At 42.2% G+C, this 17,322-nt stretch overlaps 1 protein-coding gene across 1 annotated transcript in view; it reads left to right on the plus strand.

The window, feature by feature from the left end:
* Nucleotides 1–17,322, plus strand: part of TM9SF4 (transmembrane 9 superfamily member 4) — a gene marked incomplete in the record, with an annotated part of 2,004,758 nt that overhangs the window by 1,201,579 nt on the left and 785,857 nt on the right. Inside the window, 1 exon segment of the mRNA XM_044090345.1 lies at nucleotides 15,269–15,388. Coding sequence (XP_043946280.1) covers nucleotides 15,269–15,388 — 120 coding nt within the window.

Here is a 17,322-nt window from a genome sequence, read left to right on the forward strand (position 1 = left end):
TCTAAGGTACTTGAAGTTTTGATGGTCAGTTGGGTTTTTTGTAGTTCTCCATTTTGTCCATAGTTTGTTCCTTAGTAGCATTGTGCGCTTGGTTTCTTTAGAAAGCCAAGGTGCAGCTTTGGATCTTGTTCTAATTAATCGAGAAGGGGCGTGACTGTCAAGAATTTGGAGGAATGTGTTGTTGAAATGGGTAACTGCCTGATCAAGTGGAAGATGTTTTAGGGCTGACCAGTTACATCCTTTGAGTTCATCAAGGAAGTTTTGAAGGATGAAGTTTTTTTTGTTCCGTATAGTACGATAGTTAGCCTGTTTGTGGTTACTGTTTTTATGTTTAGTGATATAGATAAGAAGATGGTCACAGATATTGTCTGGGAGTATACCAGTTTTATATGAGAGGGGATTATTGTTGACCAATATCCAGTCCAAGATGGTCTGTTTATTGGTAGATTTGTGGATCCTAGTTGGGGAGTTTATGGTTTGTTGAAAAGTAAAGAGGTTGAGGTGATGGGTAGGATTGGGGGATATGCAGGAGTTCCAATCAATGTTGAAGTCCCCTAAGACTATGGTTTCCTGAGGAAAGGTAGATGAGAGACAGCTAAGGATGTTTTCAAGTGTATATACGTTATTGCCAGGAGGGATGTAACAACATATTATGTATATGGCTTTGCTTTTATTTACTTGGAATTTGCTACAGAGTATTTCAGCATTGGCAGGGGAAGGAGGCAGGGAGTTAATTGAGGCTATCTGCAGTTCTGATTTATAAAGTAATGCAACTCCTCCACCCTTTTTGTTTAGATGATCCTGCCTTAAAATGCTATATCCTGGAGGAGTAATTTCATTGTTCTTGGTACTTTAAGCCAGGTTTCAGTAAGACAGAGGATATCAAATGAGTAGAGGTCAATTAATGCATGGAGCTGTGTGATTTTATTGTTAATACTACAAATATTTAGGTGTCCTATTGAGAGAGGGAGTTGGAAGAGAAAGGTGACTTTAAATTGTTAGTAGATTGGTCTGAGAGGGTGTGGAGAAGGGAATGGTCAGGACCAGGGTTGGGGTGAATGTCCCCGTGTATTAGCAAGAGTGTTTGTGGGAGTGGATATCTTTTTGAGGTTTTAGAGGGTATTAGGTAAAGCTTTCTAGTCCTGTTATGGAGTACTCTGTGATAGTGAGGGGGAAGGTAAGGGCAGGATGACAGGAGGTTAATACAGGTTTGTTCAGCTAAAGGAGAGACAGTGTTTGTGTGTTTGGCTATACTAGGAGATCTGCTAAGGATATGGTTTTCATAGGAAGTAAGGGTGTAGTATATAAGAAGGATATTGAAGAGAAGTAATAAGTAGAGTAGCTTAAAGGCCAAGGTCATATTGGGTTTGGTAATTTGGCAAGGTTGATAATTAGTAGTACTAGGATGGTGGGAAGTGGGGTGTGGTCCTGAGATGGGAGTGGAGTGCTAGAATGTGTGAATGAGGCAGGAAATTTGATAGGAGGTGTATAGGTTGGGGGTGTGGCTTGGCAAGTATAAGGATAGGGACACTGGGGGTGGGTGGGAATTGGGGGTAGGGTAGGGGAGCGGAGTGAGCCCGCAGGGCGAACGGAGTGGGATAGAGCAAGGAGTGAAGGAGACAATCAGTGAGCAGTGCAGCCCAGTTAGGGAAGGTGAGCAGGTGAGCAGCTTCAAGGGGAGTAGGTAAGTTTAAGACAAGGTTGGGAAGGTGAAAAATAGATTAATTACTAGTCTAAGGGTAGAGGAGGTAGGAGTGCCGGATAGGGGCAGACAGTTAGAGCTAGGGGAATTAGCTGGGCAACCAGACACGGGAGGAGAAAAAACTAGTAAGAGTGGAAGGAGGGTAGGAGTCAAGGCCTGTTAGACTGCCACCTAGTGTTCAGAGGGGTTATTGCAACAGGTGATTAAGGGCAGAAGAAAACAGGTTAGGAAGGAATACGTTGGGTGGAATGGGAGAGAAAGTATTAGAATTTACTGGTCATGGAGAGGAGTCTGGCTGATAGCGTTCCTGACCCAGAGGCCAAAATTTAGTACAAATTATCAAGCAGAGCTAAGAGTGGCTATCAACAGTGTCAAGATATAAACGTACTTTGTAAACTGCTGCTCAAGCAGTATTAAAGTCTTGGGACAGCACAAAAGTAGATCCAAATAGGCAGGGCTTGATGAAGATGATGGTATTCTTAATGGCCAGGTAGGTTCCTTAGTTCAGAGTAGTAGATAGATAGTTTGTAAACTGCTGCTCAAGCAGTATTAAAGTCTTGGGACAGCACAAAAGTAGATCCAAATAGGCAGGGCTTGATGAAGATGATGGTATTCTTAATGGCCAGGTAGGTTCCTTAGTTCAGAGTAGTAGATAGTTTGTAAACTGCTGCTCAAGCAGTATTAAAGTCTTGGGACAGCACAAAAGTAGATCCAAATAGGCAGGGCTTGATGAAGATGATGGTATTCTTAATGGCCAGGTAGGTTCCTTAGTTCAGAGTAGTAGATAGATAGTTTGTAAACTGCTGCTCAAGCAGTATTAAAGTTTTGGGACAGCACAAAAGTAGATCCAAATATGCAGGGCTTGATGAAGATGATGGTATTCTTAATGGCCAGGTAGGTTCCTTAGTTCAGAGTAGTAGATAGATAGTTTGTAAACAACTGCTCAAGCAGTATTAAAGTCTTGGGGCAGCACAAAAGTAGATCCAAATAGGCAGGGCTTGATGAAGATGATGGTATTCTTAATGGCCAGGTAGGTTCCTTAGTTCAGAGTAGTAGATAGATAGTTTGTAAACTGCTGCTCAAGCAGTATTAAAGTCTTGGGACAGCACAAAAGTAGATCCAAATAGGCTGGGCTTGAAGATGATGGTATTCTTAATGGCCAGGTAGGTTGCTTAGTTCAGAGTAGTAGATAGATAGTTAGTTTGTAAACTGCTGCTCAAGCAGTATTAAAGTCTTGGGACAGCACAAAAGTAGATCCAAATAGGCAGGGCTTGATGAAGATGATGGTATTCTTAATGGCCAGGTAGGTTCCTTAGTTCAGAGTAGTAGATAGATAGTTTGTAAACTGCTGCTCAAGCAGTATTAAAGTCTTGGGACAGCACAAAAGTAGATCCAAATAGGCAGGGCTTGATGAAGATGATGGTATTCTTAATGGCCAGGTAGGTTCCTTAGTTCAGAGTAGTAGATAGTTTGTAAACTGCTGGTCAAGCAGTATTAAAGTCTTGGGACAGCACAAAAGTAGATCCAAATAGGCAGGGCTTGATGAAGATGATGGTATTCTTAATGGCCAGGTAGGTTCCTTAGTTCAGAGTAGTAGATAGATAGTTTGTAAACTGCTGTTCAAGCAGTATTAAAGTCTTGGGACAGCACAAAAGTAGATCCAAATAGGCAGGGCTTGATGAAGATGATGGTATTCTTAATGGCCAGGTAGGTTCCTTAGTTCAGAGTAGTAGATAGATAGTTTGTAAACTGCTGCTCAAGCAGTATTAAAGTCTTGGGACAGCACAAATGTAGATCCAAATAGGCAGGGCTTGATGAAGATGATGGTATTCTTAATGGCCAGGTAGGTTCCTTAGTTCAGAGTAGTAGATAGATAGAATTCAGATAGTGGGTCTGGGTCGAGGGCACACAGCAGCCGAGTAGAAAATAGGTTGGGAAAGCCCATTTGCAGGGAATGTATGAAGTTCAGAGGTTTAATATGCCTTACAGTGTAACTGAAACCAGCTAATGGAAGTTAAGTGTAGTAGGACAGTGCCACACAGCTGAGGCTCATCTTAACATGAACTAAGGGTCTAGCAGCCAGTGGTGAGCAGATCAAGTTAATCTCCCTGAAAATTCACCATCTTGTGAGAAAAAAATTATTTATGTAAATTTCAGGGGGCTACTTTTTAATAGTTAAGTTAATGTTAAGCCCTTCTAGTTGTGTTCCTTAAGTATGGTGTTGCATCACAACGGTAGGTTTTCACTGTATGTGCAAAATGTTGGCCTTCCTTCATTTAGCTTGGCTGTATTTTACCAACAGCGACTAGGATACTGTTGGAAGTAATTGGCAGTCTGCTTGTATTCTGAACTTAACTATAAGGCATAGGTCTGCACTGTATTGAGTGAGAACTTTAAGTAGCACACCAGTTATGCATTGGACTACTACAGCTTGTACTTCTCCTTAGTCACTGTGGGTATTCAGAGCACACTACACTTTAGGGGTTAAGTTGGAAAAGTAGAGAGTACATATGGGGGACAACCATGGGGCAGGGTGTACATATGTTAATATCTGAAGCTAAAGGATACCCTTAGTTTGACTGCAGGAAAGCTGCTAGTGTTTATAAAGGAGTTTCATAAATCCTTTATATTAGGACTGCACACGACAGACTGCTGCTGTGCTGCTGAACCTTTAGTTTACTCTTTACAGTTGCAAACAAGGGCAGGTGCCTTTGGACTGCTGAACCTACCTCAACCTGCGTCCACCTGGGAAAGCTGTATATACAGCTTTTATGGGCAATAAACATGCTTAGATTAAGGCAGTTCATAATCTAACTGTCAAAATGTTCTTCCCAACCAGTTTATAGTGTTCATTTGTCAACATTCATTTTTTCTTCACATTTAAGTGAATAGCTTTCAGTCCATCCACAGGAAGCTAGCATCACACAATGAAGTTTCCAAGAAGAGTTGAGCAGTGAAGGATAAACATTAATTGAGTTTACATTTCTCTGACAACCGGAGGCAGTAAGCATATTTAATTTTGTCTTTTACAAGTGTCTTAACATGCTGCCTCTGTTCTAGCCCTATACCCCCACTCCCACCCCAGTCTTTGTCCCTTGTTATGCCTTTATTATTTCCATCACTTACTGCCCCTCCCAGTCACCCATTCTGGTAGTCCATTCCATGGGACCACAACCTTCCAACATGAAGTATAGAAGTGTTTTTCCAGGTCCGGAGAGTAGATGGTCAGTTTACTGTGCCCCTTCCTATTCAGGACATTTCCTTCACATTTATGTGGCATAATCTGGTGCACTTCTTGTCTCTTGTGTACTCTAGAGAGAGGACATCGATTTTCTCAAGTCTCTGGCTATATATCTTTCCCTTCCCATGCATCCTTCTAGCAGCTTTCCTCTGTACTACTTCCAGCTGCTTGATGTTCCCAATTCCTGCTTGGCTTCCAGAACTAAACATTGTTCTGATGGTGTGTCCTAACTAGGACCCAGTGTAATGGAGTATTACATAGTTCTGATGGTGTGTCCTAACTGGGACCCAGTGTAATGGGAGTATTACATAGTTCTGATGGTGTGTCCTAACTAGGACCCAGTGTAATGGGAGTATTACATAGTTCTGATGGTGTGTCCAAACTAGGACCCAGTATAATGGGAGTATTGCATAGTTCTGATGGTGTGTCCTAACTAGGACCCAGTGTAATGGGAGTATTACATAGTTCTGATGGTGTGTCCTAACTAGGACCCAGTGTAATGGGAGTATTACATAGTTCTGATGGTGTGTCCTAACTAGGACCCAGTGTAATGGGAGTATTACATAGTTCTGATGGTGTGTCCTAACTAGGACCCAGTGTAATGGGAGTATTACATAGTTCTGATGGTGTGTCCTAACTAGGACCCAGTGTAATGGGAGTATTACATAGTTCTAATGGTGTGTCCTAACTAGGACCCAGTGTAATGGGAGTATTACATAGTTCTAATGCTGTGTCCTAACTAGGACCCAGTGTAATGGGAGTATTGTATGTGTGAGTCTTGCCCCCGAGTATATAGCCCAGCATTTCCTACTGTCAGTGTCATGTTACTGTACTTGTGGTGGTTTTATCCAAGTGTGATCTGATTCCCCAGATCCTCTTCCTGCTCTGTTGCCTTCAATTACTCCTCCACCCAGCTGGTACTTTACAAAAGGTTGTTGTAACTTGGGTATAATGCTTTGCATTTGCTGCACCGAGCCTCATCTGCCACTTTTTGGCTTAAGTCTTTCCTCAGACTCACAGCAGAGAGGTTATTCCTGCTCTCTAGTCCCTCAGATGCACCTGTAATAAACATGCTGAAGATTACTGAATGCTGAGCCTGACCCCTGTCATACTCTACCATTACTGTTCCTGCCTACAGCTCCCTGTGTCATAACATTTAACAGTGAAGCCGTCCAGTTCCTCACTGTATCTCCTGCTTTCAGCCACTCCAGTTTTGTAGAGGCAACCTCTGGTAGATTGAGAAAGAGAGAAGCCTTATTAAAGTTCACATAAACCACACCTACTGGTATGTCCTTGTCAAGTTCCCCTTTAAACTAGTTATAACAATGGATCAGGCTTGACTTTTTTTTCGTAACCCCAAAATACCTGATGGTTCTTGTTCCTGCAGGAAAGCAGCCAACCTTTTTCACAGGATGTTAGTGTTTCACTGTTGCAGTCATTACAATTGGGTTATCCTGCTGGCAGGCTACCCGCAGTCAGCCTGAATTCCAAAGTCTATGTCCGGCGTCGGTTGCTGTCGCCTCCTCCCTGACGTCAATGTGCCAGGGGTATAAAACGCGGTGCCCGAATCAAAAGCAGTTCACAGGTGCCGGTCGGCCGACTCCTGAGATTTTCAAATTCGAATTTCATATCCGAAGTCTTCATTAAAGCTAAGTACCCTGTTGGGTAAACTTTTTTCTTGCTCCAGACCGATGTCAGAAAAAGTTAATAATTGTATTTCTTGTGGGAAGTAAATACCTCATAAGGATTTTCATTCTTATGTATTCCTTGCCTAGGCCCTGATCACAAAGTTGCTAGTTGTCGGTTTTGTGCTAGATTTAACCAACGCACTATTAAGCGTCGGTACGATTTTGCATTTCATTACTTTGGCAGAAGATTCAATTATATAATGCCATCGGAACAGCCGACTACCGGAGTTTATAAAAAGTGCAAAGAAAAGGACAGGCATCCGAGGTCCAAAACCGATGACGAGGCTCCTGCTAGGTCTGTCGCCGGTTCTCAGTGAGGTGCTCTCGCAGCCCCTGACGCCCGCTACCTCAGAGCCACAGGCCGCTTCCGGCTCCCACGTGGAGCCGACTAGGCCACTGGAAACTCAAGGTATTGGACACTCGGAAACTATTCCCTCCGATGGGTCCGGAGCCGCTGAGCAGGCATTGGCTTCTGAGGGTGTTTTCAGGCTTACACAGTTATATGTGAAACCTACTTCACTTTCAAAGGCAAAGACTAAAGCAGCTCTAAAGACAAAGAAACAAGTACAACATTCTCCTGGACAGGCCACCATGCCTAAAAAACAGATGCTTAAAATGGCCGAAGACCTAATTACTTTGATCAGGGGTTCCCATCCCCCTCCTGATAAGAGGCCTAGGCAAGAGATAGAATACGAATCTTCAGACCAGGTTTTCATTTCCTCTGATTCCTCTTCCGAACAGGAATATTCTATTCCTCCCTATGAGGATTCTGATGCTGAAGAATCTATCCCTTCAGCCTCTCCTCCTGAGGATTATTCTTTTGGGGAGACTCTGCATACTATGAGGGAGCATTTCCACTGGGAGAGCCAAGATTACTCCTAATCCAAGAAAAGGCTCAGAGACTTCCTTTTATTACTTCAGCACAGGCCCCTTGCTATCCCACCTGTTTTAGACATTGTAGATGATGTATTTTCAGAGTCCAGTCTATCTCCAGACTCTTTACCACCAGCCCCTGTTAAGCCAGACAGATACTGCAGGGTTCCTGATTCACATAAATTTCTTTATAAAAACCCCACTGCTGACCCAGAAACCATCTCTCAGGGTCCCAAAGGGGTCAAGGCTTCCACTGCAAAAAACTCTATCTCCTCTGATAGGGATTCTAGGACCCTGGACAGATGGGGGAAAAAGATTTATACTTTTGCTACCTTGGCTGTAAGAGCTTTAAATTGCCAATTTCATATGCTTAAATATCAGCAATATCTTATGTCACTGGTTAAACAGAAAATGTTAACAAATTCAGAATGTGCAGAAAACAAAGAAGTGCAGGATTTATTGCATGCAGCTGAACAAGTAGGAAAGCATCCTTTGCAATGTGGTTTTGATTCTCTAGAGGCCTCCTGCAGGGCTGCTGTTAACGGGTTCTGTCATTACGAGGCATGCTTGGTTAAAAGAACAGAATCTGCCTGATCATGTCAAAGCAAAACTATTAGATGCTCCATTACAGCATGATACTTTGGTGTTAAAGCAGAAGAGGTGTTGAAGAAAATGGAGGACAAAGCTAAATCTATGCAAACAGTCAAGGATTTCTTGCAGGTACAGTCTCCCAGATTTAGCAGGAACTGGCCTACTAAGAATTGGTCCTTTCCACTGTCAGACAGGCCACAAAGAGGCAGATCACAGCCCCAAGGCTCATACAGGCCTAAACAATGGGGTGCTTCTACCTCCAAAAGTGGAGAGGAAAAATCACAGCCATACAGGAAACAGTCTCAATGACTTTCCCCTTCCAGCACCAAGCACTTATCCTCTGGCAGCCCCTTTGGGGGGAAAACTAGCACTTTTTTCACAAAATTGGCACATGATCACCCAGGGCAAATTGGTCCTAAATATCGTATCACAAGGCTAAGGGTTCCACTTTCACACCCTGCCAAGGCCAAACGGTATGCCAGATCTGCCACGCAATCAATGGGCAGAGGCACAAAAACAAGTTTCATCCCTCATGGGCATGAGAGCTATTCAGTTGGTACCACAGCAAGAGCAGGGACTAGGATTCTACTCAAGGCTATTCTTGGTGCCCAGAAAGGACAAAGCCTGGAGACCAATATTGGACTTGTCTATCCTAAACACATTCCTGGATATTCCAAAATTCAAAATGTTAACTCTGCAGCAGCTTCTGCCCATGCTGGGCAAGAGGGCTTGGCTTGTGACTTTAGACCTAAAAGAGGCATACCTGCCTGTCCCAATCAGACAATCATGCAGAAGATACCTCAGATTTATAGCTGGCTCAATGCATTACCAATTCTCTGCACTGCCATTTGGCTTATCTACTGTGCCCAGGGTCTTCACAAAATGCCTGGCACCAGTGATTGCTTTTTGCAGACAAAGAGGAATACAAATTTATCCTTACTTGGACGACTGCCTTATTCAAGCAAAGAGCAAGGGCATTCTACTACAGCATCTGGCGTTTGTAAAAAGATTACTAACAGGTCTAGGGTACACAGTAAACGAAAAGAAATCAAAACTCGTACCTTCTCAAGAGATAATATTCCTGGGTGCAAGCTTAAATACAACTTCCCAGATGGCTTCTCACGCCAGACAAACACAGACAACTGACTACTTATTTCAAAATGTTGGCAACAAAGACCCAGTTATCCTCAAGAAAAATTCTGCAGGCTTTGGGCTTCATGGCATCCTGCATTCTGCTAATTCCATATGCAAGACTGCATATGAGGAAACTTCAATGGTATCTAAAAAGTGTTTGGACTCAACATTGCCACAGTCTGGAAACAATTACCCTCATTCCCTGCCTGCAACAGGAATTTCGATGGTGGGCAAAAGCCTGTCACCACAACACAGGACAGCCATTCACCTTACCCACAGCCAGGCAGACATTGACAACAGATACATCAGATTATGCCTGGGCGGCCCATATGGCAGGAAGATGTATTCAGGGCACATGGTCTGCAAGTCAAATGCATCTACATATCAATCAAAAAGAAATGCTAGCAGTTCAAAATGCCATGACAGCCTTCAAGGATCTACTTCATCCAGGACAATTACTGAATAAGGACGGACAGTGCTACAGTTATGTGGTACATAAACAAGCAGGGAGGCACACATTCCTACCCCTCTGCAGGCTAGCCTTGAACTTGTGGTACACAGCATTGACTTACCAAGTACATCTGCAAGCACAATTCCTGTCAGGAAGGACAAATACTCTGGCAGATGAACTAAGCAGAAACCTAATGGATCCCCACGAGTGGAAATTGGATCCACAAGTCTTCACCATGATAACAAGGGACTGGGGATGCCCGGACATAGACCTATTTGCCTCTCCTCACAACTACCAACTACAGAAATTCTGCACAAGGACTTATCACAAGCAAGTGTGGAAAGTGGATGCTCTATCTTTCAGCTGGAAAGACCTAACAAGTATATGCCTTTCCTCCTCTGCCTTTCCTCCCCTACTCCTCAAGGTCAGACAAGCGAAACTAAAAATTATACTGATTGTCCCAGATTGGCCCCACCAGCACTGGTACCCAATCCTAAAGAGCTTGTCTCAATGCCCAGCTTGGACTTTACCTCAAATTCCTCACTTATTGACCCAACAAGACAGTCAGATGTTGCACAGCCAACTCAGGACCTTAAACCTGGCAGCATGGCGGATAATGTAGCCAGTCAAGGCACACCTCTCTCTAAAGCAGTGATGGATGTTATTTTGGAGGCCAGGAGGCCTAGCACCAGAAAATCTTATGCAGAAAAATGGAAGAGATTCTGTGCTTGGAACCAGGCACAAGGTTTTGACACAATTGTTCCAAATATTCCTCAGATTTTGCAATACTTAACTGAGATGCTTGATAAAGGCCTTTCTTTTTCATCAGTTAAAATCCATGTCTCTGCCATTTCAGCTCATTACAATACAGAACCACCTATTTTTTTCTCATCTGTTACTAAGGCAGTACCTCAGAGGGGCCAAAAACATAAGACCCCCAAGGAGAGCACCAATACCTGCATGGGACCTCAACTATGTCTTTGAAAAACTCACACTGCCTCCGTTTGAACCAGCCTCTGCAGCTGATATTAAATTCCTATCCTGGAAAACATCTCTGCTCCTAGCAATAACCCCTGCTAGACGAGTCTCAGAGTCACAGGCACTCATGGCTGTGGAACATTTTATCATTTTCCATCCTGACAGGGTTTCTCTGCGCACAAACCTACATTTATGCCTAAGGTAGTGTCCAATGTGGCCCTTAACCAAACAATTCATTTGCCTACCTTTTATCCAAACCCACAGAATAAGGGTGAGAGAATTCTGCATTCTTTGGACATTCACAGGCAGCTACGCTCTACTTGGACAGAACCAAAGCTTTCAGAAAGACTGAACAACTTCTAGTGGCATATGCTGCAGGATCACAAGGAAAGCCTATCTCAGAGCAGACTATTTCAAAGTGGATAGGTCACTGCATTCGTTTCTGCTATTCACAGCATGGCAAATCAGTGCCTAAGGGCATTAGGCCACATTCAACCAGAGCAGCAGCCACTTCAGCAGCCTTCCTCAGAGGAGTACCAACCAAAGACATCTTAGAGGCTGCAACTTGGAGTTCAGTGCATACTTTTACAAAGCACTATCATTAACTTCTCTACTCTAAATCCAGGGCAGGATTTGCCACTGCAGTTCTGCAGGGCCTGATAGCCTCTCCTAATCCTACTTAGCACCAGCCTCCCAACTTTAGCTGTGGGATTCAACCCAGTTGTAATGACTGCAACAGTGAAACACTATGAACATAGTACAGTTGTGTACCCTACCATAAATGTAGATGGAGTGTATTCACCGTTGCAGTCCAGGTTACCCTCCCACCATCCCCCTTTTCCTTTGCTGGGACTTATCTGTACTTCTCTACTCTATACAACCTATGTGGTGTATTTGCTTGTAGATGAAGGAAAAGTTGCTTTTTGTGCATGCATGCTTATTGGCATAATTTAACCTACCATTTTAGGGGCACCTGACATCTGGGCAAGAAAAACTGAAGGAAATGGCGTCGGCTGCATCTTTTATACCCCTGGCGCACTGACGTCAGGGAGGAGGCGACAGCAACCGACCCCGGACCTAGACTTTGGAATTCAGGCCGACTGCGGGTAGCCTGCCAGCAGGATAACCCAATTGTAATGACTGCAACGGTGAATACACTAGAACATCTACATTTATGGTAGGTACACAACTGTACTTTTCTTTCCATGACATTGTCTGCCACTGCCAGTAGGCAAACCGGCCTATAGTTCCTAGGATTTTCTTACTCCCCTCTTGTACACTGGTGCCACATTGCTGTGTACCAGTCCTCAGGCACCTTGTCTTTTGAAAACTTTCATCATGGGGAAACTGCCAGTACATAGGACAGATTTCCAAGGTCCCTGCCTGGAAGGCAGGCCCATTTGGTCCCTGAATGTTTTCCTCTCTAAAGAAACCAGTTCTCTGTCAACCTTCACCCTCTATCCCTTAGCTTTCATTTATAAAGACAGAAGTATTTATTCAGTCTGTCTCCTTTTTCCTGGTTTTCCTTGTAAGTCTGTCTCCCCCTTCCCTTTTTTGCGATGCACTTCCACTCTTGACCCTTTGTCACCCTTTTCAACTTGATCCTTTGCTAACCTTAACTACTTTGTTACCTTTTTTTCTTGCCATCTTCAACTCTGTCACCTAAATTTGCCTCTTATCTGCCAAGTATTTTGCCAGTTGCTAATCTCGCCTTCTCATGTACCTGCACTGGCCTTCTCCTTTTACCAGTTAATCAGTAGCTACTTTGTTCTGTTTTTGTCTGTTCCTGAAACCCTTTCCAGTAGCACAAATTACTTCATCACTGAACCACTCCCATAGCTTGTTTACTCCCTCAGGTTGTCCTGGCCTTTAATTTGCCTTGGACTGTCTCCCTAAGCTCATCGTAATCTACTCCCTCAATATCTCACACAGTCATCTTTGTGCCTGTGTTCTTGCTGCCCCTTCATTCTAAACCAGTGTCATGATCAATGGTTGCTAATGACACCTTCATCTTCACATCCCCTACTCCCTCCATATTGGTTAAAGCCACATTCAGAATTCTGCTTTTTTCTGTTACAGTCCTGTGCCATCTGGCTGAATTAGTCCAAGAACTCAATCAACTCTGTCTCTGTACCCTGACACACAGTCTTCCACTGCTAATGTATTCAGATTCCCCATGGCTCTAAGTTTTCATCTCCCATAATCTCCTGGACATTTACTCTGTGTTTGACCACCCTCCCTCCATAGTGTTTCTCATCCTCAGTGCCCGCACATTTAATGCTGGCTTTAATGTTGAGCTCCTTTATGTAGATCACTTTCACCCCGTCCCTCCTTTTTGTCATTCCTGAACATTTTGTGTCCAGACATCATGTCCTTGTGTTTCTCTGGTGCCAGCAATGTCCACCCCCTGTCCCTACTTCATTCTCTGTGGTGCCATCATCTTCCTACCCAGAAGTATTGCTTTGCTTAGCAGTGTAACACAGCTATGGTCTGATTCAGGCTTGTGTTCTTTGTCCTTTTTTTCCTTTTCTGTTGCCTGAATAACTGACAGCTTTTCAAATTTAGTTTTAAATGTGTTAATTTTTAAGTAAATCATTGAGCTGTTTTTCCTTTGATACCTTGTCAGCAATAGTCTGGGCCCCAAGAGCACGCACTTATGAGTAGCCAGTCAAGGGGCATAGTTTTAGGAGTTGAGAAGAAACCACAGGAAACGCACATTTATTGGGAGAGAATGCAAACTCCACACTTTTAAGAGGTCAGTTGTGAAACCACAACTCCTGAGAGTGTAATGTACAAATATTAACCTCTTGGCCACCATGCTGCTGTTGTACTTTTCTGCTCCTCCTCCCTCCATCTTCTTTTAAAGATATATAGTCATAGGGGTGCACCATTCCATCCCAGCACTGAAAACCACTGTCCTTTGTAGGGCAAAACAGCTCCTGTAACTGACTTAGAACTAGTCCGTCCCAGGTCTTCCTGTCCTACCAGTCCCAAGCCCTTTTGCCTTGTTCCACTACTAAAGCAAAGGCAATATATTCCTTAACCTTGGCTGCTTACATAGGTAACACTTATGAAAGTGTCGCCCCTAAACCCTTTTCTTTTTGTGTCTGTGTCACATTCCTTGTCCTGCTTACTGCAGTCGCAGCTGTCTCCTTTGACAACTTATTGGCACCCACGTGCATCAGAATATGTGAAGAGCATTTCCCCTTGATTGAGTACCTTAGTCATCTCACTTGCCTTTTGAAGTCAAAGACCTGAGACAAGTTTAATATTGGTTCCTGCAGATCATCTATAGACTTTCTTCTCTGCCATCTGCTACTGTTCCTCCACCTTGGCTTCCTTCTCCATGTCATCCGTTTCATGGCAGCTTCTCACATTCTCTCCCCTCTTCTTACTGTATTGCATTTCATACTTTTAACAGTTTCTTCCTTTCATTCCCTATCCTTTTCTAGTGGCTTTCTGTTTTTCCTCTTCTCCGGTCTTGTATTTTTTTGCTTCATTAGCCAGTCCATTGCCTTTTGCAACTGTCATGTTCCACCATTGAAACTTCCCTGTTTGTGTGCAGACACACCATCATCAACCACTTCTAAATTCCCTTACATAAACCAATGCTGCATTCTTTGCCCATCCTGTCCTGCTTTTTTCATACAGTTCATTCTTGGATACCAAACTTTTTCCTTTGGTTGTGTGGATATGCCTCCATTTTGTGAACTTGGTGTATCTGCCATCACTTGAATAGTTTATCCAGCTTTCTTTATGCACACTCCCATCCTTTTATCCTTCATTTTTTTCATTTGTACAGATATCACATTTTTTTAAATTAATTTATGGCTAACATCAGTTGTGCTAATGAAGTGCGGAATACATCTGTGCTGACCGGCTAGGTAGCTCCTAGGTTGGGCCTGACATTGCCCATTGTTGATCAGTGCCCAAACACAGTAAACAGGCTTAAAATAATCATTTGTAGTTAAGAAAATAAAAAACAGTGAACAAGTAAAATAGAATCTTGCTTTACTTATGTTCATAGATAAGTACTAGGCAATCGGTCTGCAGACAATTTCAAGCCTAGCCAGAAAATCCTATTCAAATTTCCCTCAAGGAGGAAAAAGGCTTTTCTGGCAAAACCCAGTATTGAACCAGGGACCTTTAGTCAAATGCTCTCACAAGTGAGCTGGTTTGGCTCACTCAAAAGCCTGCTCAGCTAAAATCTTTTTTTTGCATGCATGTAGTTTTGTCACAGTTCTGAATGCCATGGATTCAGTACCCTAATTTTGCAGTTGAAGCTGTAACACAGGAGGCACAGTATAGAAATACCAGCCTGCTTAGATGTGTATTTGTACTTCAAGTGTTTTTTTTCTAATCTGATAAATAAGTAGAGTCAAGTAGCAAGCTAGAATGGGTCAGCTATTATCTTTTTAGTGACCTAACTCTGAACCAGTGGGAAAGTTTGCAGCAGTAACCGAGTTCTGTGGAAAATTCCTTTGACTGTGTCTTGGAGTAATGAATTTGTGAAAGAGTTGAAAAGAAAATCAAAAAGTGTTTTATTAGGATAGTGCCTTTAAAATATATTTGCTGTAGGTTGCTCTGATATATTTTCCTTTTTATTGCAGGCAATCTGGGAGAATCAGTTTTATTACCTGTTTGGGTTTCTCTTCCTGGTGTTCGTGATCTTGGTAGTATCTTGTTCTCAGATCAGCATTGTTATGGTTTACTTTCAGCTGTGTGCAGAGGTAAGTGATTTCTCCCACCTCATTCTTTCTTGATAATTCAGAATTTGTTCTTTGTAGATGCACATAGGAATGTCTACGTTATTGTTAGGCTGGATGTTATCTTTTGATGTATACAAAAGGGCGGGTGTATTCATTATTTCAGGGCTAAATGTAGTAGAGTCGCAGTTTACCAGTAGTTGAGATTTTCACTTCCTACTGTTGGGATCATACATTAAACACTAACTGTGCTAGACATCCCCAGAGTTCTTTTGCTTGGTCTTTTGAAAAATGCACAAAGTTTGGCCAATACTATCTCAGTGTCCATATATAGCACAGTGAGTTTGTTTGAGATGTGACTAACTCCTTTCTTGCTTGCAGAAACAGAGAAAGTAGGACCTTAGTTACTTAGGCTTGTGTTAAGTATAAGAAGGAAGTACTCGCCCCTTCAATGGATTTGTTCAGGGCACCATACCTTTCGACCTGGAAACATAAAAAATCTGAACAAAGGCCCATGAAAAGTAGGTACAACTGACCAAAAATCTGGACGTTGATTAACATTACATTTGCATACATAATTATGTAACCCTGCCCACCCCAATGGAATTGTGGGATACCAACATTCAAATGCAAATTGAAGAACAGACAAAATAGTAAACACAAAATATAACCAGAACAATAGTGTTTTATTTATATTGACATTTGAGCTTGTATCAAACTTTGAACTTGTATAAAACTAAAATGCAATTTTCTTTTATAAAAATAAAATGAACTGCTAGTAACCTGTTATTCTAACAACATTCTAAGTTTATAAGAAAAATATTTTAAATCTGTCCTTATTTTTGGGCCCCCTCCATTATTTAAGGCTTTATCCAGACTTCTTGTGTTAGAGAGGTGAGGATATGGTAACAAGTCCTACCTGCATGAGAAGAGTTACTTATCCATAAGCTGAGCCAGAGGACAGGCTCAAGGTCACCTCTCTTAATTTGGAACTACTACAATTAATTTTACCTTTTTTATCCAATGTCATTGCCTAAAAAGGAAATGTAAAAAGACACAACTCAAGACATTTTATAACCACCACTAAGCATGGTATCACAAATACATATAGTTCTGTTAAGATATCGCCTATGTACCTTTTCCCCATTCACTCCAAAACCAAAAGGATTTTGACTGAATAATCTGAATCATTTTTAAATTGCATTTTGCAGGTATACAGTGATCACGCATTTTTCCCTTTGGACTGGGTGTACATGGATCTGGTAACATCCACTTTGAAATGCACAAATTCTAATGCACTATATCTCCAAGAACTACAACAAATGACAAACTCTAAAATAGCATGTGGCAAAATGTATCCTGTACAGACAATCAAGTCAGGAGCAAACTAAAACAATAAAGCTAAAAAAAAAAAAAAGTCCCAGCAATTTCATATTGGCTCTGTTTTCTTTTTTATTCTCCTTAAATGTAAGTAATGGCTGAAGTGCTCCTTTGACACTTCCACGTAATTTAAAAAAGTTATGTTTGATCTGATGTTGTCAATCTTTACTGAATCCTAGACTGTGGGTTTGGTTCTGTATCATGAAACCGACTCTGCCGTTATTCCAGCTCGCGAAAACCACTGACACAAAATACAGGTAAAAAACACAAAAAGGCAAGCAATTTCAAGTAGTAAGTCTGTGGGAGATCGCCCAATATTTTCCTTATAGTGAAAGTCCCACTCCTTATACAGGAATCTTCATAGAAATGAAACAGACACTCCAAAACCAATTCTTTCATAATTCATGAAAGGAAGTTTAACATAGGCTATAAATTGAACTGTGAATCTAGATCTATAGTTTATCTGGCGACATGTAACTGCTGCCAAGCTTTTTATATAGGGAAATCTGATAGAAGATTACGGGATAGATTATACAAGCATGCTTATGCCATCAGGAAAATGAATAAAGAGAATGCAC

This window comes from Protopterus annectens, chromosome 12.part0 (assembly GCF_019279795.1).
Source record: "Protopterus annectens isolate FY-2018-M chromosome 12.part0, PAN1.0, whole genome shotgun sequence".
Taxonomy (NCBI): Eukaryota; Metazoa; Chordata; order Ceratodontiformes; family Protopteridae; genus Protopterus; species Protopterus annectens.